Source organism: Gobio gobio, assembly GCF_949357685.1.
Source record: "Gobio gobio genome assembly, chromosome: 8".
NCBI classification, from domain to species: Eukaryota; Metazoa; Chordata; class Actinopteri; order Cypriniformes; family Gobionidae; genus Gobio; species Gobio gobio.
In genome coordinates this window covers 43,838,276-43,860,707 of record NC_137114.1, presented here as the reverse complement: position 1 = coordinate 43,860,707, position 22,432 = coordinate 43,838,276, and the positions used below count along the sequence as shown (strand labels likewise).

At 38.2% G+C, this 22,432-nt stretch overlaps 1 protein-coding gene across 3 annotated transcripts; it reads left to right on the top strand.

The window, feature by feature from the left end:
• Positions 1-40: 40 nt before the first annotated feature.
• Positions 41-22,125, top strand: spsb4b (splA/ryanodine receptor domain and SOCS box containing 4b). Of its 3 annotated transcripts, XM_079824342.1 has the most exons (6): positions 98-297; positions 5,894-5,962; positions 6,219-6,237; positions 11,553-11,612; positions 11,730-12,576; positions 21,325-22,124. In XM_079824342.1, exons 5-6 carry the CDS (start codon positions 11,865-11,867, stop codon positions 21,450-21,452), a joined length of 840 nt encoding a protein of 279 aa, XP_079680468.1. In that variant the 5' UTR covers positions 98-297; positions 5,894-5,962; positions 6,219-6,237; positions 11,553-11,612; positions 11,730-11,864; the 3' UTR covers positions 21,453-22,124. The 3 variants fall into 3 exon arrangements, with proteins under 3 accessions (XP_079680467.1, XP_079680466.1, XP_079680468.1); XM_079824340.1 differs by lacking the exon at positions 11,553-11,612 and having other exon boundaries at positions 74-297; positions 21,325-22,125; XM_079824341.1 differs by lacking the exons at positions 6,219-6,237; positions 11,553-11,612 and having other exon boundaries at positions 41-297.
• Positions 22,126-22,432: the final 307 nt, after the last annotated feature.

Sequence of the window (22,432 nt, the reverse complement as noted above, 5' to 3'; positions counted from 1 at the left end):
CACCGTCGTCGTCATCGCCCTCGCGTCGACGCGGCCAATCAGCTCGCACTGGCCTTGCGTGACGTCACTCACTAACTAGCTCGCGGAACAAAAGCGCAGTCAGCGCGGTCTGTTCCTCCCCGCCGGATGCGACCCGACAGAACGCCGACGCGTTCGTTTAGCGTTAAGAGTTGGTTTTAAAAGCGATTGACACGTTATATACGCATACAGTGCAGAAGTGTTACTCTCGGGAGTCGGGACTGGAGGCGAGTGGGGTTTTTTTTGTCTCCGCTGAAGCTGCGAGGGATTCTCGCGAGAGTAAGTAAACGAGCGCGTGGCTGGTTTGTTTGTGTTTGTGCTTTAGATTGTTTCAAAGCAGCTGAAACCGCAGGACCGTGTTGGGTCGCAGTGGGATCGTGTATTCCAGTTCTGGACAATGTCATACATGTTTTCATGCAGCAAATACACTGCATATTTAATTGCGCCATATGCCTGCAAGATATTTGGCCTTATCCACCTTTAAAACTCGCTGTTTCGCTCTCACAGACATGTCTGTGTGTTCAGTAAACATTAAGTTAAGTGCTTTTTTTTTGGAAAAACTCTCAGACAAAGCACATGAAAGAGGATGTTTTGAAAATGGGTTTGTGTGTCATCTTCCATGAGTGTTTGCAAAGGTCACAGTGGAAAGAGTTTCAGAGATAATCTAATCACGCTTTCGCCTCCCCTGTGTTTTTATCTACCACACAGATCCCGAATATTGTGAAATGCATGAACTATAATCACTGGTGAACAGTTAAACGCGTTTGATATACTTCATATAGTGATCCAGACATGTTATTTCTTAGTGTCACTTCTGCAAAGTTCTTTCTATTCCCTTTGTCTCATCCGTCTTTGTTCTTTAAAACCATGCCCACTTCCCATCACCTATAGAATTTGCATATGTTCGTTATTCATTATGGATACCTTGCTCAACCCTTATGCAAACAAGCACCGAGACAGGCGTGTACATGTGTGTTTGTTTGAGCTTCAAGTTTTGTTTCCTTTTAAAGTTCAAAGGATTCATCAAATGAAGACTTGGCATATGAAAATTGGCATCACGCTTTTAAACTGATTTCAACCGAGATTTAATATTCTGCCAAGAATGGTTTCAGAAGGCAGTTTATAGTGTAGAGAAAGCTGTTTCGTGGCATTTCGTCTTTTGGTTATGCTTTGTATGAACTGTCATTTTACTTGAAGGGATGGTTCACACAAAAATGAAAATTACCCCATTATTTACTCACCCTCAAGCCATCCTGGGTGTATATGACATTCTTCTTTCAGACGAATACAATTGGAGTTATATTTTAAAAAATGTTCTGGTGAATCCAAGCTTTATAGTTGCAGTGCAGTCCATTAAGTTTGCAGCCCAAAAAAGTGCATCCATCCATTGTAAAAGTGCTCCACACGGCTCCGGGGGGGGGTTAATAAAGGCCTTCTGAAGTGAATCGATGGGTTTTTGTAAGAAAAATATCCATATTTAACATAAAGTAAAATATCCAGCGGACCGCCTTCCATATTGAACTTACGAATAAAATGAAACGTCTCTCGCAGTTCAAACGTCGTCACGTCAGTTACGCTTTTTCCGCTGAATACAGAAGGCGGACTGGCGGAAGTTCGATATTTCGCTTTTTAACGTGTTAAATATGGATATTTTTCTTACACAAACCCATCGATTCGATTCAGAAGGCCTTTATTAACCCCCCGGAGCCATGTGGAGTATGTTTATAATGGATGGATGCACTTTTTTGGTCTTCACATTTTGAGCTGCCATTATTATGAAGAGCCAGGACATTGAATGTCATGCACTTAGGATGGCTTGAGGGTGAGTAAATCATGGGCTAATTTTCATATTTGGGTCAACTGTCCCTTTAAGAAAAAAAGTGGTTTGCTGTAGAAAAGCGATTCATTTTCTGCATTGTGACGTTTACATGTTTTTCACGACAAGCACATTCCTTTATTGAAATGTAGTCATAAAAATTATCTGGTTCTGATAATATGTTGTTAAATTATTATGCAAAATATGCATTAATTTGGTTTTTGAGTGAAGTATGACAGATGTTTCAGACAGGCAGTGTAAAAATCATCCATCTTTTAAATTCAAACTTATAAACTTAATTTTTTTTTTTTTAACAGCTTTATGCAATAATTTGAGTGTTGAAAAAGGAACTTTTATTCTGCATTCAAGTTTTGACTGTCCACTCAGCCAAATTTTCATTCTCTATTATGTTGAATGTATATTAACAACGTTGAAAAATAGTATATTCATACATATAACATTAGAATAATCTTAAAATAAAAAATTGAACATCACTGCAAAGTGATATCGCCTATTCTGCACTGTAAACCCTAAGGCTCAAAATAATTAATTGGTTTGAGTAGGACAAACTTAAATTAAACAAATTAGTTTAGTCAAATGAACTTTCATGAGTATTTAGCACTTTGTTTTTTCTTTCAAGTTCACAGAACTGATATATTTTAAGTAAACTGAACTGTTTCATTGCTTTGCGTTTTATGAAATGATTTATTTTAATTTAGATGAACTTAAGTTCATCTGAAACTGGGCTGGGATTTCTATTTCCCAGCATGCTTTGCCCATGGCGCTCGAAAGGGAGAGTGAACGCTTAAATTAAGTGTTTATATAATGTTTTTTATGTGCAAGATGAATGTTAAGTGGGAGATTTAGTAGTGGTTTTGTTATGCTAATGTAGAAGAGTTAATGTGGGTTTTTGGAGAGTTACTGTCATGCTAACGTTTTAACAAATTAGCAAGTTAGCATTTTATGAATTAGCTTGTTATAGTTAGCTAAGTTTATACTAATAAAAAGTTCACTTTGAGGTTACGTTAACATTTTAAGTTAAATGTATGAATTGGTGTATTCAAGCATTTCAAGTTAAGAACAAATAAAATGCGCAAGTACAAAATAAAAATCTGCCAGTTCTGCTTACCTAAACTTTTAATTTCTTAACTTATTTTTGAGGCAACTGGTTGCTTTTTTTAATGATTATTATGACATGAATATTCTCATGAAGAGGTCACATGTTCATTTTCTCCGCTTCTTCCTTCTGTTCTAAAATTACAGCGCTGTCATTTTCTCCTTTCGGCTGAGGTCATGTTGCCCCAGTCATTTTTCGAGCATGCTCAGAACGAGAGAGGTCGAAGCAGGAAGTTCCAGTACTGTTTCCTCTTCCTCTTTCTTTCATCTCATTCTATTTTCTCATTTTTATGGCTCATGCAAAGACGTGTGTGCCCTGTGCCGGGGTCAAACGGAGGCTGAGGTCGTCACGAAGCACAAACGCATGCTTCAGGGGTCTTCAGTGACCTGATGTTGAACTCTGTGGGACCTTTTGAACTTCATTGTGACTGGCTGTGAATGTCACGCTGGTGGAGTCTCTCATGTTGTGCTCTTAGACATGAAATCTTGACATCTAAAGAAGTTATTGGTACTGATAATCTTTTGTTGATCAACACGATAACAAATCACAATATCTTCACTATACAACTTTCTGTAGCTTAAGACACTTTTTATTACTTAAAGCCACAAATGTAATTTTTCGCCGCTAGAGGTCGCTTATTCAAAACAAAGGCGTAGCTTGATGATGCCTTGATTTCGCAGAGCTTTTATTATCCCACAGACGATGCTTCCGCTTCTTCCGCTCATGTGTATGTGGGTTAACGCAGGGCTGTTTATCATGTTAGATACATTTGAGCGTGTTGGAAGTTGTCATAATGTTACTCTGTGCGTTCGCTCGGCGTCCGCAGTGAGCTAGATCGATATTAGGGATGATAAAACATGGTACTTGCGGTAAATCAAGAAAACCAGATTTAAACAATAGGACTAACTGTGTTGAGCTGTATAACAATGATTAGTTTTCTGTCGATGAATGTATCCAAACAGTTGCTCACCTGTCTAATAAAACACATAATATATTAAAGCATCTTTGGTGTTTCCATGGTTTCTACAAATCAAGGGTAACCCAGGTATGATGTCATTTATAGGCGACGCACAGACACGGTCAAATGGTTAAAATGGCTAATTTCTCTGGGATACCGGAAGTACACAAGTCAACAAAATATATAACATTGTTCTAGTGGTTTTTGGATATTTTAATTAAAAAATCTTACATTTTGTGCCTTTAAGACTAAGTATATTATACTGGACTTCCCTGCTTTTCTGTGCTGTTTATTTAATGTTTTTAGTTGCATTTAAGCTCTCTTGTTCATGCCTTTTTGGTGCTGGTATAAATAAAACATGTATTTATTACAATGCAGTTAATATTTATTTAATAATTACTTATTTATGGTTGGAATGGGACCTGGCATAACCCAAGCTCAAGCTGCACTCAAACCCACTCCACACAGCATCACGTCTCTATTGATCAGACAGTTTTCGATACCTTTTTAATGTAGGACACTGCAAGCATGAATAATGCAGGTTTGACCGATTGAGGCTGTCCTGTAGCCAGGCTTGACCAGCTGCTGGTGTGTCCACTAGGCCCTGCACGACTGCTCATTCTTACTTGTTGACTAGTCAGCGGGTCAATGTTTACCGTAATGAGGCACATGCTGTTTTTGGTGAAGGTTATGTGTGCTCTGCTTTCTCAGGACTTATTCAGGACCTATTCTCAGTAACATATTTTATTATATGGGTTGTTGGGTTTATGGTTGTTCAGGGTGTTGATATTAGTTAACACTTCACTTGCTATCGTTACACTTAACAATGAGTAATTCTTTTGCAGCCTTTATGTAGGTTTTTCTGCCTGCACATTATAAGGTATATTATGCAGATCAGAATGTAAATTAACATTAAATAATAGTATATGTATACATTAATACTTCAATACATTAATATTAATTGTCCTTGGAATGTCATTTTAAAATACAGCTTAATTATTTTTATGATTATGATCATAATGGCATGTTTTCTCACATTACTATAATTGAGTTTTTATAAGCTATACAAACTTCAACATATTTTAAGTCAGTTTAATATAATTTAAGTTGGAATCACTTAAATGAGTTGAAATTACGCACAGAAAGCATGATTCATCAGACCAGGCCACCTTCTTCCATTGCTCTGTGGTCCAGTTCTGATGCTCACGTGCCACTGTTGGCACTTTTGGCGGTGGACAAGGGTCAGCATGGGCTCCCTGACTAGGATTCTGCGATTCGCTGTGTATTCTGACACCTCTCTATCAGAACCAGCATTAAATTCTTGAGCAATTTGAGCTTCAGTAGCTCGTCTGTTTGATCGGACCACACAGGCCAGCCTTCGCTCCCCACGTGCATCACTGAGCCTTGGCCGCCCATGACCCTGTCGCCGGTTCTCCACTGTTACTTCCTTGGACCACTTATGATAGATACTGACCACTGCAGAACGGGAACACCCCACAAGAGCTGCAGTTTTGGAGATGCTCTAACCCAGTCGTCTAGCCATCACAATTTGACCCTTGTCAAACTCACTCAAATCCTTATTTTTCCTGCTTCTAACACATCAAATTTGAGGACAAAATGTTCACTTGCTGCCTAATATATCCCACCCACTAACAGGTGCTGTGATGAAGAGATAATCAGTGTTAGTCACTTCACCTGTCAGTGGGCATAATGTTATGAGATATATATTGAGATATATATTATATATGTTTTATAAGAACACTGTTCTATACTTCACCAAATATTAAAATAAAACCTGTTTCTTCACAAACAAACCAAAACAAATCAATATGTGTGCACAACCCCTAGTTTGTGTGTAAATGGTAAAAGATAAGCTTATTTTTCTCTCATGTATGTGTGCTGACTGATGAAATGTTACCTTCCTGGTTCTGGTTGTGCACAGGTAGCATTTTTCCTAACAGAACTCTTCTTTGTCTCTGTGCAGGAGTTCAAGGCCTAATAAAACTGGTCTGGCTGACGTGAATCCTCCTTCAGTCCTGCAGTGATCTGGAAGGTGAGTGTTTGCTCAGTTATTCACACTTACACCAGAACCAGAGTTTATTCCGGTGAATCACCATAGTCATGAGTGAAAGGAGTGTTCTGGATGAACGAGTGTGTGTGTGTTTGAGAGAGCAGAGAGTGTGACAGCAGTGGAAAGGCGGCTCTGCGTTTGGCTGAAGGGAGGAGAGTAGCTCTGGAATGGCTCCACTGTGAACCGCTTTACCCCTTTTCATTTCTCTTTCATTTTCTCCTGCTCTATGCTGACACAGGAGAAGCAATGCATGCAGGGTAAGCTCCGACTCGGTTCTTGTGTGTTTGTTGTCTTGTGTTTGCTGTGTGGAGTAATCTGAGTTGTTTATATGTGCTTAACAAAATCTCATTCTTCAAATCGCTTTCATTCCTATATACTCAGTTAGTGATTTGAACAAACCCGTAGCACTTAGTATTGAACTTCAGTAAGTAACTCGCAATATTTGTGCTTTAGATAAGTGTGATTCCTCAAATTGTGTGTGTTGTTGAGGCGTGTACTGTTACTTTTCTAAGTGATGAGATGTACGATTTTGGCCTACTGGTTGGAAAATAAAAGTGAAGAAGATAAATGAGCAATATCTAGAGAATTATGGGTTGGCTTGGGCCAGTAAGTAACCACCAAGATCACACTAGAAACTGGGGCTGCATGATTTGAGGAAACATCTATTTGTTAGAATTTAAAAATGTTTTTTTTTTTTTTTTCTGGCAAAAATGTAATGTGATTTTTAAATATACTTATTTAAAATGCTCCATGCTGTGCTTGTTTGTAAGGCTGCGCAATTTGGCCAAACATTGTGATTTTTATTAAATCAATACATCTATAAAATACTTTGAATGATACTAATAATTAATGTAGTAATTAATAATTAGTCGTTTAAATTGTTATTAATATAATTGGATAATTTTTTTATAAAAGATGTTATAACAAAATGACCGTTGTAATTTCACTGTAAAATAAAATGTAGTATTTAAGGAAATATATTAATAATATTAACATTATTAAATCTATAACATTTTATTACAAAATAAGAAATGGCACTTGAAATATTCACTTAAAGCTACACTGTGTGATATTTTCCCCCATCTAGTGGTGAAAAGGTATATGACCATCCAGTGAATTTTAGTTTCTGTTCCTCTCAATTCCGATTTCGTTTCAACTCCTACGGTGGCCGATTTAGTCCAAGATTAACATGGCTTCCAGTTCGACCTCGTCCACATTCGACACGGTGCCTGTGGGATATTCTGTGCGCAGTGGGATGGTTGGAACTCAACTGGCCTAATTATTCGGCTAGAAAGAACTGCAGCTAATCCAGAGTGAGCTTTGATGATAGTAATGTTTATTCAGTCATCCAATTGCAAGGCATAAACAGGTTTGCGTGGATATGTACATAAATGTGGTTTCTGTGAGAGAACAAATAAGGATGGTAAATATACATACACAGTTAAGAACTGTATAACTATACTTATAAGTTACATTTGTATAATGTAACCGTAAACCAGAGCTTATTGTACCATATATAGGCGCTAAATGCAGCTGCATTAAAAGGAGCGGCGCTGCCGCTGCTAACAAGCGGTGTCCGGTTACAAAAGTGTGTGCGCAGTTTTAGCACTGCAGTGCGCTCTGTATAACAAGTGTTAATATGCCGATCAGACCTGATACATATTTCCATCAACATACATTACAAGCAAATATTTTCTATAAACGAATAAACATTGTTGATAACAAAATAACTGAATGATTATTCAAATAGGTGAGCATTACGCTATTGTATGTTGACACAAAAATACTTCTGAGGTGACATCAACTGAATTACGCGATGACACACTCTGAAACACATCTACAATGACAATAACTATTATTACTTACGGAGTTATTAACGCACAGAAATACCACACAAAGAAAAACAGACTTTTGAGGAATAAACAAGCCAGGAAAACTCCATATAACTCTGTTACTGGAGCTGCTGAGATGAAAACTCTCTGCGCATGCACCAGACAAGTCAGAACAAGTTGACGCGCACATGCGCGAGGCAGAGAATTTTGTACAGTGCCATCGAGTGCAACCGGTTAAAACACGAAAGGCGAAGCTTGAATTTACGGGTATGTCCCTCTTTGGCTAATGTACTTTCAAGATGGAGGGGCAACATGGCGACCACCGTTAGATCCCATTACCTTATGTATTTTCAATGGCATATTATAAACTTACGAGAATACTTTATTACTTGAAAGAAGTAAATATACATTAATGAGCACATATATTTTTGAAAGAACTAAGTGTTTTTAGCTAAGAATAGACTAAAAAAGTTACACAGTGTAGCTTTAAAAAAATATTTGAGAATATGAATATAATAATAATAATCATCATCATCATAATGATTATTATATCTTACAGGGAGTGCAGAATTATTAGGCACGTTGATTTTCTGATCATATTTTTTTTTCAGGCACATTTGACCAATTCCAAACCACAGTAATCCTAATAACTACTATTAATTTAGTTTTTAATAATGTATAAGTGATATATAATTGTTCATGAAGGCTGGAAATGAAAATCACCTTATATTCAGGTGTGCAGAATTATTAGGCATGTTTTCTTTTACAGATAAATTGAGCCAAAAAAGAGATTTAACTCAGACTGAAAAGTCAAAAATTATTAAATGCCCATGAGAAGGATGCAATACTAATGCAATACTAGACATTGCAGTTAAGGCGTGACCATTGGACAGTGAAATGCTCGTTGGGTCAGCAGGGTCAGACAAAAACATGTGGTGAAGAAAAGACACCTGTTAACTGCAAAAGAATTAAGAATTAAGGTGAAGAATTAAGGGTGAAACCATCAGGAACCCTTTAGTCTCCAGCGCCACCATTTTCCAGAGCTGCAACCTACCTGGAGTCTCCAGAAGTGCAAGGTGTCAGGATCTCAGAGACTTCAGTTAGGTAAAGAATCCTAAAAAATGACCCCCACTAGATAAGAATCATAAGCTGAAGTGTTGTAAAAACATGAAGAAGGTTTTTTTTATAGGCTTTATGGACAGATATCCTCCACATCCTCTAGTACCACTGTTTGAAGAATTCATCTTCCAGAATCTGGCAGTACGTTTTGGGAGTTCATTTTTAGTCCATCTCTGCAAAACGGACTTCAGGATGGACTAAAATGAACTCCCAAAACGTACTGCCAGATTCTGGAAGATGAATTCTTCAAACAGTGGTACTAGAGGATGTGGTGCTGGTCCTTCAAGAGTCATTCTCAACCTATCTGTCCATAAAGCCTATAAAAAAAACCTTCTTCATGTATTTTACAACACTTCAGCTTATGATTCTTATCTAGTGGGGGTCATTTTTTAGGATTCTTTACCTAACTGAAGTCTCTGAGATCCTGACACCTTGCACTTCTGGAGACTCCAGGTAGGTTGCAGCTCTGGAAAATGGTGGCGCTGGAGACTAAAGGGTTCCTGATGGTTTCACCCTTAATTCTTCACCTTAATTCTTAATTCTTTTGCAGTTAACAGGTGTCTTTTCTTCACCACATGTTTTTGTCAGATCCTGCTGACCCAACGAGCATTTCACTGTCCAATGGTCACGCCTTAACTGCAATGTCTAGTATTGCATTAGTATTGCATCCTTCTCATGGGCATTTAATACTTTTTGACTTTTCAGTCTGAGTTAAATCTCTTTTTTGGCTCAATTTATCTGTAAAAGAAAACATGCCTAATAATTCTGCACACCTGAATATAAGGTGACACACAGTACAACTGTAAAATTACAATGCAGATATTTGGCTATCTTCATTTTTGTTTTTAAGTGTTCTAACTCTTATTTCTTTCATGAAATATTGCAGTTTTTGTTATAAATCCTTGCACATTATTTTTTTAAATTCATATGCCCTCATTTTCTTTAATCAAAAACATTCACTGCATCTGAAATCGCATACTTACCTATTATATAGTATGCGAAAAACAGTACGTCATCAGAGTAGTATGTCAGAATACATAGCATTTAAAAAACAGTAGGTGAAAAATTGACCTACTATGAAGTGTGCATTCGGTGGACACTTTACTATCCCATGAGGCCACGGGAGAGGATTTATGAATGACAGTGAAGCCACACAACTGACGCAGTAACAACATGGCGGATGTATTATGTCCAAATATCATTCATACTACCCATATTCATACTATATTATAGAGTATACTTTTTTTAATGGTCGAAAAGTTCAAATTCAAATGTAGTGTCTACATCAGGGGTGTCCAATCCTGCTCCTGGAGGGCCACTGTCCTGCAGAGTTTAGCTCCAACCCCAATTAAACACACCTGACTTTGGACACCCTGGTCTACATAGTATGTGATTTCAGGTGCACTAGTTAACTTGCCCTCACACTCGCAATGACATCTCATCACTTTAGCACTCCATTTATAAACTTGCATGATTAGTAGCTGCATTCTTGCTTTTTTGGGCAAGATTTAGCTCTTGATTATCATAGAAATGCAAGTTTCTTTTCCTAGCACTCTCATTTTCTCTTTTGTTTCTCTTTGCCGTCTTGGTTTATTAAGATGTAGGCGTCTTTGTTTGGCTTAGACCAGTCGAGTTCATTTTTTTTGAGAAGGGTTTTGCTCTTGGGATGCTCCGTTCAGTAACCGAAGCAGCTGGAATGATGAGCCACGCTCTTCATGTGAGGGCGTTTATGGGAAATGCACACACCCCCTTTGGACTTGACAAATGTGGCTCTTTTTCTGGAGAAATTTAGTTGCTGGATTAGGTTTTGGACCGTGCAAGTTTGCTTTTTGGCCCTGACTGCACAGTGATTCTCAAGAAAACAGGCTTTCATTTCTTTCATCCGAAGGGAAGATTCACCTCCGATCCGCACACTCTTGAGAAAGCGCTGCCTTTTCAGTTTCACAACCCATTCTCTGAGTCTCCTGGTGGAGTGTGAGTGTGAGCCCAAGCGGCTCCCTCAGATGGTGTGAAAACTCATCTCACAACCTAGAGAAGTGTCTCTTTAGTGAAGCGTCTACTGCTTTACTTTTACTTTAGCCTTTTCCTGATTTAAGCATGCAGCCATACTGGGCATTCTACTTTTTTAGCTAAATAGAAAAAAAAAAAAAAAAAAAATTATATATATATACACACACACACACACACAGTACAACAGATCTGAAACTAATGTACATTAAATTATTTGCACAAAAAAAAAAAAAAATATATATATATATATATATATATATATATATATATATATATATATATATATATATATATATATATATATATATATATATATATATATATATATATATATATATATATATATATAATTTTTTTTTTTTTTTTTTTTTTTTTTTTTGTGCAAATAATTTAATGTACATTAGTTTCAGATCTGTTGTACTGTGTGTGTATATATATATAATTTAAATGTATTGTCCACTTGTCCAGTCAAGTTTAATGCCATCATACTTATTGAGTTGATTCAGTAAGCCTCATCTTTTCATCATCTCATCAATGTTAAATTTATAAAATTTGTGATTGCATTTCCTTATCTTTTGGCTTTTTTCTTATTCCTGTTCTGTGCAAATCAGTGCAAAAATAAGCCCTTCCTCCATGTTGTTTACTGATGTGTCAGGAATGAGGATGTTGTTGTGAGTATGAGTTCAGGTGACTGACTAGTTGACATACCTAGTCTGCAATTAGTTTGATGCAGACAGTGTCTTTAAATGTCACAACAAGCATCCTAACTCTTTTGTTTTGCTCTACAGAGCCGCCCGCTCCAATCCGGACGACTTCTCGTGCATGGGACAGTGTCGTCGCTTCTGATTGGCTGACGCTCTCTGGTCCACCCTGCTCATGAGGTAACCCCGGCTGTCGTTGTTGATGCCCTTGGCTGGGCCGTGATGGGGCAGAGGGTGTCGGGTGTGGTGAAATCGGCGGATGAGCCGGAGACGGGCGAGCTGGCGTATCCGCCAGTGTGCGCGTCGCTCCGTAGTCGCGGCGTCCCCTTGCCCGCACGTCTGGAGCTGCTGTTGGATATGCCTCCGGCGGGACCGGAAACCCAGCTGCAGCACGCCTGGAACCCGGACGACCGCTCGCTCAACCTCTTCATCAAAGATGACGACCGGCTCACGTTCCACCGCCACCCGGTGGCCCAAAGCACGGACTGTGTGAGAGGGAAAGTCGGCTTCACCCGTGGATTGCACGCATGGACTTTGCGATGGCCTGTGCGGCAGCGCGGGACGCACGCCATTATCGGGGTCGCAACCTCTTTGGCTCCGTTGAGAGCCGTCGGATATTCCGCCCTAGTTGGCAGTGACGCTGAATCCTGGGGTTGGGACTTGGGACGAGGCAGACTGTACCACGACAGGAAGTCCGGCCCAGCGCCGTCGTACCCGGAGTTTATTGAAGAGGAGGATGAGGAAGGGACTTTCTCAGTGCCTGAAGAGGTTCTGGTGGTGCTGGACATGGACGAAGGCACCCTCGGATTCTGCGCCGACGGGAACTACCTGGGCGTGGCGTTTCGTGGACTGAAAGGGAAGAGGCTGTACCCGATTGTCAGCGCCGTGTGGGGTCACTGTGAAGTTAGCATGACCTACATCAACGGATTAGACCGTATGTATCATTTTCAGGTTTTGCTACATCTGTTTTTCCTCCTCTCCCATATTTTCCGTCATCCCGTATCCATCGGCAGCGCATGTTGAGCTCTTTAGATTTAAAGGGGCTATATGTCAGATTTTTCATGTATTAATTGCTATTTTATTGCCAATGTGTGAACGGCTTGTATTGAAACATTAAAAAAAAAGCAAGACCTTCCATGACTTCCTAGGCTGTCTATAGCCCCGTTTCCACCGAAATTACCCAGAACAATTTGTCCCAGGAACTTTTTTTCCCCCAGAACCGTTGCTGTCTGCGTTTCCATCGCGGTCTAAAGTACCGTGAAAATTAGTCCGGTGACATAGAACTGCACGCGACTTTACAGAGCCCATTGGATTTCGTCCTCCGCAAATAAACTTTATAAAGCCTGAACCTCGTCATCAGTCCATTGTCGTATTTTTTTAAACTCTATTGTTGATTCGAATAGCAAACGACTCTTACTGCGCGCACCGTAACAGACTTTTAGGTTGAAGTAAAATGCAGCATGTTACGCGCCCAAGTCCCATAACGTTTCTGAACTTTGAAAAAGTACTACCTTGCGAATAGGGCCGTATTGAGGGGGACATCTTTACCCAGAACTTCATTTAGACCCTGGTTCCTGCGGTGGAAACACAGCGAGTACCACCCCAAAGTCCCTAGTTCCTGGGGAAAGTTCCTGCGGTGGAAACGCGGCTTATGACAGCCTTTAGACCGGTGCTTAATTTATTAATTCCGAGGTCCTGGAACAACGAGAGGGGGCGGATCTGGCAAGTTAGTGGGGTAGGGAAAGGTTACAGAACATAGCCTATATGTGACCCTGGACCACAAAACCAGTCATAAGTCGCACAGGTATATTTGTCTATCTGCAGTTCACTTAACGGCCACCGGTGTTGCTAATCACAAGAGTTTCTGAATTCTACTTATAGCCTCTTTAAGTCTGGAATAAACTACAATACTTTAAAAATCTGAACGTATTTTAAGGGTGCTTTCACACTTGGTTCGATTGCCTGGACCGAACCCTAGTTCGATTGCTCCCCCTGCCCCCGCTGGACTGTGTTCATATTACATTATCTGGGTCCGAACCGGGGTGCGTTCGCGTCATCAAAGCAGCAGCTGTTTATCCGGTTGCTTAGTAACAACAGCGAGCGCGAAGGAGGCCAAATGCATAGTGTTGCTTACCTAACTTTTATATTTTCGTTTTGAACCGTTGGTTTTGTTACCAAAGCTTCAGTACGTAATAGCACTTGTGTCCGCGAATGTACTGTAATGCTCTAAAGCAGTGGTTCTCAACCTTTTTCAGTGATGTACCCCCTGTGAAATATTTTTTTCAGCCAAGTACCCCCTAACCAGCGCAAAGCATTTTTGGTTGAAAAAAAAAGACTTAAAACAGAGCACTGTGCCATCAGTGTCTGATTTATTAAACTTTGGAACAGATAAACGCATACAAAATTCAAACATTTGAAAAAAATAAACTATTTTGAACATTTTAAATTATGATAATCCATGACTAAATTTATTGCAAATATTTCTCATCACTAAAATATAGTGTTTCAAACTAATGTAGTGAAAACAGTGACCATATTTCTGAAATGGAAACTGGGGACATTTCCTATTTGAGTGGTCAAAATATCACTCAAATCTCATTTATTATATTTTAATTAAAAAACAGGGACAATACATTTTTGAATGTTTTTGTTGTTGTTGTGGAGTCCTATTATATTAGTTTATTATTATTATTACCATTAATAATTAAGTATTATGATTTCGTTTGATAATTAGGATTTTTGGTCTGGATTTAATACAATCAAAAAACAAACAAACAATGAAAACAGTTAATGGTAAGCTAACCATTGTAAATAAGCAGTTCAAAACAATATTGTAACATGACTTAACAAAAATAAAACATAAATATGATAAAACTATTCAACAAATATTGTAACATTTTATAATTGTATTTAAGTTTATACTTGGCTATATAAAGTTATTTTATTTTTTTTACTTCAAAAGTTTTGTTACGTTTATGCTTGAAAATAATTCCTATCCTTAATTGGTCTTGTTATTTAGCAGTTTAGGATTATTTTAAGCAGAAACTATATGTATTCTGCACATGTATTAGTTGCAAGTGTAATTGTTTGGGGTTAGGGTTAAGGTTTTTATATTTAAGTTATAGTTCAGATGTGTGGTAATCACTGCGTTGTGACTGGAACTTTTGGGGACAAAACAATCCCGCACCTTGTTGAGGCTCTGTTATAAAGCACATACAATATTACTTTAAATTAAAAATTAATAGTTAGTATGTTACTACCTTGAAAGCGTCCACGAGGGTTCTTTTGATATTTGACGATAATGACGCTCTGTCTGCTCTCGACTCGGTACGTTCTTCATGAAGTAGAAGCGGAGCGCGGTGGTGCATGACCAAGTAGAGTCAGCGTAGCAGCTGTATGGTTGGGCGCTTTTTTCCAATATATCTGCGGGTTGTTTGGAACGAGCTGTAAGACGGGGACAACTCCAGTTGGGGACAGAACATTAAAAACCGGGACTGTCCCTGGCAAACGAGGACGTCTGGTCACCCTATCGTTGAGCCAAGTGATTGACAGGTGATGTCAGGCGGCATATGACAGGTTGGGTCAAACCATCCTGGTGTGGGGGAGACTCTGGGTTTTTAGAATAATGAAATTGAATAGCCTACTGAATATAAAATTCATTTTATCAACTTATTATTTATTAAATAATTATTTTTAAAGGATTTTTGCATGGATGCTACTTTTTAAATATATTTTAAAATCTCACGTACCCCCTGGAGTGCCTTCACGTACCCCCATTTGAGAACCACTGCTCTAAAGAACGCTGAAGAAGAGCAGAAATGAGATCTACAGCTCTCTGCTTGCTTGCTGTGAAACTCACACAAACACACATTTTTATTTTTATCAAATCATACGTCATTAATAGCGGTTCACTTCCGCGATTTAGTACGATTGCATTCACATCAGTAGCGAACCGTACCGGAGTTCATACGAACCGTACTCCAGACCACCCTTTTTAAGCGGACTCTGGTACGGTTTGCAGGTGCGCACCCGAGTTCGGAAGACTGCGTTCACATCATCCAAACGAATGAACTCTGACTTCAATCAAACCCGGGTGCGCACCAAAACGGCTAGTATGAAAGCCCCCTAAAACACTAGGCATCATACACATGGTGACTACATTGTTACAGATTAAAGGCCTGTTCGCACCCAGGATCATAGCTATAACTGTAAAGTTTTAATAATCACTCTAATCCTATGAGAATGAAGAAGTCACAGCTATAACAATTACGACACCGAGGAACAATACCGTTGGAATAACTTAACTATTTCTTTGATCAACAAAAGCTTCTTCCGTCTGCCATTCAGTACTACGCCATTTCTGTCATTGCACATGCGCAGAACTGTCCAGTTTCAGTTTTCAATCCGTTCAAGTGTTTACATGTCCTCTCGAACAGATTAGACAAGGTTTTACCCAGTCCTTACAATCCAAATGAAGTTTAATTCAGATTTGACCAATTCATTCCTATTGACGTGGTTACATGTGACTTTTAAAATCAGTTCAGGCTACTAGCTATTGAAAGCCAATCAGAATTCATTGTGCTTTAAAGAGCTTGAGCATTTAAAGTGGCAGACGACAACAAAACTGCAGCATATGCTTATGATTCAATTCAATTCAAATTTATTTGTATAACGCTTTTCACGATACATATTGTTTCAAAGCAGCTTCACAGAAAATGCATCTACATTACAATTTAAATTGATTTGTACATGTTATGCATTTCAGAAATGCACACAGATTAGCTAACTATCTATTATTAATCAATATAATAACTATGGCACAGAAATAAGAATTCATGTTGTTAGTGAATAGGGTATATAGAGCTGAAGTAGGGTGTATATATGATCTCAAATGTATAACATCAATTAAAAAATATAAGAGTTATATTTTAATAGGTATCGTTCTTGGTGTGAACGGGTATTTAAACTGGGTACCATACACTAAAAATCAAATACTTTCAAGTAGGGCTGTCAAAAGATTAATCGCATCCAAAATAAAAGTTTGTGTTTACATCAGTGTTGTGCGTGAACGAGTTCAAAAGAACGCGTTCATTGAACACGCTCATTTTTTCGTGAACGTTGAACTGAACGCAACACATTTTTTAATAAAGAACTTGAACGTGAATTAGTTCACATTATGTGTCATGAACGGCAGACATCACTGTAAATGAACGTTGGAATTTGTTTTCCATTGAAAACTGAGTGACATCTGTTTTCTCTTTTGAAACGCAACGAGAGAAAGTTCCTCCCTCCTGTATTCTCGCTGGTGCCGCTTAAATCATGTATCACCAGACAGAAATGGTTTTGACATTGTGTGCGCAATGCATTGCGGGCAACGTAGTGTCCGGCTGAGAATAGTTGAATAGCATACTGGCTTCCGCACAACGTTACACGTGATGAAATGCAGCAGAGCGGGGTAGGCATAGCAACGCCACGTAGCAGGCAACGACGAGAGCGCGGAGGGCTAGAGGAGCGAGAGAGAGAGAGAGACAGACCAAAGACGAGAGTGAGAGAAAGCGCTGCAATTTAAAAAAAAAAAGGCTAGTGGAAGTTTTTTGTGCCTTTGAGTTTTGCCTTCATTACCTTCATTCAAGAGTTTTGCTCATTTCATACACACACATATGTAGGCTATATATAATATCATATATATCAAATAATATATACATATTTCATATTATATATTCTTTTTTTAATTAAATGCTGGTAGATTTCATTGCACTAAGTATATAACTGGTCTACCTTGTCTGTACTGCTGCAAGTTTCATCACCTGGTAAGAAACCCACAATTGCAGTGTCATGAGCAAATGTCTACAATGAGCAGCTTCAAGGAACGTATAGTGATTTCTAGCTCGTAGTGTGAAAAAAAGTATTTATTTGAATATCTCACGAAAAAAGTAAAATGAACTGAACTTTGAACTAGTTCAGAATTAAAATTGTGAACTTTGAACGTGAACTGTTCACTTTGAGCATGTATGAACTGAACTTGAACTAGTTCAGAAAAGCTGTGAACTGGCACAACACTGGTTTACATAATATATGTGTGTGTACTCTGTTAATTATTATTTATATATAAATACACACAAGCATGTATATATTTGAGAATTTTTTTTTTTATATATAAAACATTTATATTTATATATATATATTATAGATTATATAAATGTATATACATGCAAATATTTCTTAAATATATACATGACTGTGTGTGTATCAGAGTTTCCGCTAGAAAAAAATGGTGCCGGTCAAAGTGACCGGCAGAGGTTTCGTTTTCCGGACATTTTGATGATATGCCGGTCATATATCGCCTCTTAATTATTCAAGTTGAGGAAAACTGAAAGCAGTTTATGTAACTTAAAAAAATGACATAATCAGGCCGTATATGCAACATGTTTATTAGCCTAACTTTCAAATAGACGGGAAAAAAAACATGAACGTCCGATTGGCGTCAATCAACCAATTTTTTTTACTATGGTTTCACATTTCATAGTTTAACAAACCAACCCCCTTCCCCACATAAAATATCCGAATATAGCATTGTTTTTACTCAAGCAAATTTAATTATAAACTCAGTATGTCTCATTTAGTTGGTAACATTTAAATTGGCCACCGTGTAAATGACTCCTTGTCAAATGAACTTGAACAAACAAATGACTAGGCCTATAACATTGTCTCGCGTCATTTTTGGCTACTTTTTACGCTTTTTTGCAGTGCTGAATTGTGCAGCTGCCGACTTAAAATCAAAAGTTCCCAGTGTCTCTCCACAACTTGCAATGCGCATAAGCCGCGTAACCTTGTTCTCCGCAAGGCGACTTCCGCTGCTTCGTCTTGATCCGATTCTGCAGTGAGAACCCCCTCTCTGCAGGAACACTCGAGACAGGGATTACACAGGATATCTTGGCGAGCTTGGTCCACTCTGGATACATTTCGCTGAAATCACATATGAGGACTTCGCAGGCTGTGGAGAAATGCAATCCTCCATAGCCACGGAGCGCTGTCATGACAGCGAGGGCATCACGTCGCAGGCTTACGGTATCGATAAGAGGAGCGGTGTCCGCAGACTCAAGGCTTGTGAAATGGCAAACAATCCTTCTGATCGCTGGTTCTGCATATTCTTGGAGAGCTATTTGTCAGATTTGGAGAGCTATTTGTCAGATTTTAATCTGAAATTTTAATCTGACAATTTGACCGAAAAGATTTAATTTTTTCGGACATTTAATTTTTTTCCCGGCCAATGTCCGGTAATTACCGGACAACGGAAACCCTGGTGTGTATTTATATATAAATAATAATTAACAGAGTACACACACATATATTATGTAAACACAAACTTTTATTTTGGATGCGATTAATCGCGATTAATCTTTTGACAGCACTACTTTCAAGTCGTTCCGAACACAACAAGCTACATCCGCCCCGCGTGACAAATAAAAACATTGTACTAAAACTAATATATCAAGCTTGTTTGATTTCCTCAGACTGAAAGAAATCAACGACTGAAGCTCAAACATCAGAGACTGTGTCTGTCCATCATGGGCTGTAAATCGGGGCAAAAGGCGTGTAGTGTTTTCCAGCCTCTAGCTGATGTGCAGTTCGAGCTTGGCTGTTGCTCCATGATGTAATTGCGCAACCACTCGCAGTGACTGGGAAAAACATGTTTACGTGCAGCTCATCTAGTGCTTTTATTGTAATCAGATTTTTAAAATGATGTACCTACAAAATGATTCCCATATTGTTGGCGTGACACACACGAGCATGTTTCCTAACATTTTAATGGGTGTTGCAACACCGACCATGAATTTACAGAAGCATTACAGAAATGTTTAAACAGGCCATATCCAACACTTGGTAGCTTTTGTATTTGTTGTAAATACAATTAGATATGCAAGTCACACTTAATGAATAAATAATGCAATCAATTTCATACATTTTAGCAGATGCTTTTACCCCAAGACTTGCTGTGCTGCATGATCTTTTCTCTTCACTAGCATTCATTTTTTAAAACATTTTTGCGTGTCTTAAATCAACTGATATTTTGGGGATTTTTAGTGAACGTACAGTAGCATTCAAAAGTTTGGGGTTGGTAACATGTTTAATGTATTTGAAGAGATCTTTGATGCTCCCCAAGGCTGCATTTATTTGATCAAAAATAGTAATATTCTGAAATATTATTACAATTTAAAGTAACTGTTTTCTATTGTAATATATTTTAAAATGTAATTTATTCCTGTGATCAAAGCTGAATTTTCAGCATAATTACCACAGTGTCACATGATCCTTCAGAAATCATTCTAATATGATGATTTGCTGCTCAAGAAACATTTATGATTATTAGTGTTGAAAACAGTTGTGCTGCTTAATATTTTGGTGCATTTTTCCCCAGAATAAATCTTTTGTAACATTGTAAATGTCTTTACTGTCACTTTCGATCAATTTAATGCAATTACATCAAATAAAAAATCATACTTATCCTAAACTTTTGAATGGTAGTGTGTGAAGTCAGTTTTCAAGTTCCACTATGGTTCCGCAATACTTTAATTTTCAACCGTATATGTCTGTAGTTTAATCATTTGTAAGTGAAATGTGGATCAAATTAACCCTTAAAGACCTAGAACATTTCTGGGGCGCCTGACTTGCCTCTACTTTTCTTTGTTTTTCTCACCCATTCTAGCAGTTAGCATCAAGTACCATATATCATTCTAAACCGGAGAACATGAAGTTTCCATCTAGCTCATTTGAAGTCCCAATTTTACTTCTTTTTTTTTTAGTCTGAGAATGGATTCAATTAATAGAATTTTAAGAAAAACGGCAGCAAAAATGTGGTCTTTTTACTGTGAACTCGAACAGAACTTCATAAAGTTTGGATTTTTTCCTTTATAAAGTTAGACTTGGTTGTTTTAGATTTAAATTTTGTCTACATGTAACAATCCCTCAGTAAGTTATAGCCATTTCTTATAATATTATTCTAGGTGTTTTTGAGTGAAAACAAACAGGTGTATTTTATTTACTGACAATGTAGATTGTCAAAAAAGACAATGCAATTTGGACAAAAAATGTCAAGGAGAAAAAAGTTCAGGGAGTGAAGTAAATAGGAAGATTGTTATTTAATAAGAGAACACTGAAACCGTGTAAAACACAAACTACATACAAATCAACAATCGTTTCTGTTTGGCTCAGGGGAACAACCCACATGCGTTTCCTTAACGAATCAACGCTGCAGATTTTGATGACGCATCCACGCTCACCACGGAGCCTCTGAATAATCAATCTCGAGAATGTTATACTTCTGAAAAGCGGAGATTTTCCTCTTTACGGTGCATTTTACAGCATACAGATTGGATTAGCGGTTTAAAAGTTATTAAACATTTTAGAACGTTAGTTCTTTTTAGCGGCTTTCTAGGTTTTTAGGGGTTAAATTGCAAACATGTTTTATTAACCCCTTTTTCCATTATTCTCGATATAAATTGCATCTCTTTTGAATGGCATGTTTTTTTTTTTTTTCAACGATTCTTTTGCTGTTTGTTGTCACAACCATAAAAGGTTGAGCTTATCTAGAAACGATGTCAGTCTTTTGAAGTCCTGACGAGTGTTTTCGCATGATCGCTTGAGGTATTTGACCCTAACCGACCTCTGCTCTGTCCCGTAGCTGAACCCCTGCCACTGATGGAGCTATGCAGGAGGGCGGCGCGACAGGCTCTGGGTCGCCACCGGATCCATCACATCCAGTCTCTGCCACTGCCACAGACGCTCAAGAACTACCTGCAGTACCAATGAGAGACACGCATACAGCCAAAAACCCCACCTGCGGTCACTGGACACACGCGGGGCTGGTGACTTCAGGACTGTAGAAGCTTTGTGCTGTGCACAGATGTTAATCAAGTGTCGTAGGGACGGACGCTACAGATGACGAGTATCTAGCTTTTATACCTGATTATGAGGTGATTGTAACAATAAGGTGTTTGTGTTTGAGAACGACTCGAGTTCATGTCTTCCATAATTTTATTAAGAGCTGATGATTTTGATTCTTCACTTTTATCTCAAAACTAAGGATTTAGTTTTCTGGAAATAAATCCAGCATGATGTTAATATTGTATTAAGACTAATGCGTTTTATTCCAGATTACAAGTCCTTATTCTTTCAGCAGTCTTCACTAATACGCATCCGCAGTGCCTGAGATATTTTAAAATCTTTTCTGTTCTTGTTTTTGTTTTTTTCCCAAGCTGTAATCATGACGAGGCTGATTAAATCGGTTTTCAGATGTTTTAGCGTATAAACGCGACTATACGATGAAATGTGCCGCGGCGTCTGTGAAGCAGATTTTTACAGATCTGATTTTTATATGAAATTGACGGCTTCCGGGTGGAGGTGGAAAACCCGCAAGACGGCAGGCACGACTTTGTTCTTTCGTGACTTTTGAAATGTGAATAAAAATAAAACTCAAAACCCAAACGCAGTCTGCTCCTTTCATTGCTGTATAGTCTCTTGCTTTTGGATTCATTTTTTTCTTTCCGATTCTGATATTGCAACATTTTTGTTAGTGCATTTTCAACTGATCGTCACGTTGAGTTTTAGGTGAGCCTAAAAAACTTTTTCTACGTATTCGATTTTCAGTTTTCTATTATCCAGTTTGCAGATTAATTGCACCACCTTGTGAGTCTCTGAAGAACAAGCGTTTATAATTTACAGAAAGAGTTTAAATTTTTTTGTTATTGTATATTTTACTTAATTACACTTAGACCTATATTTTCTCATAT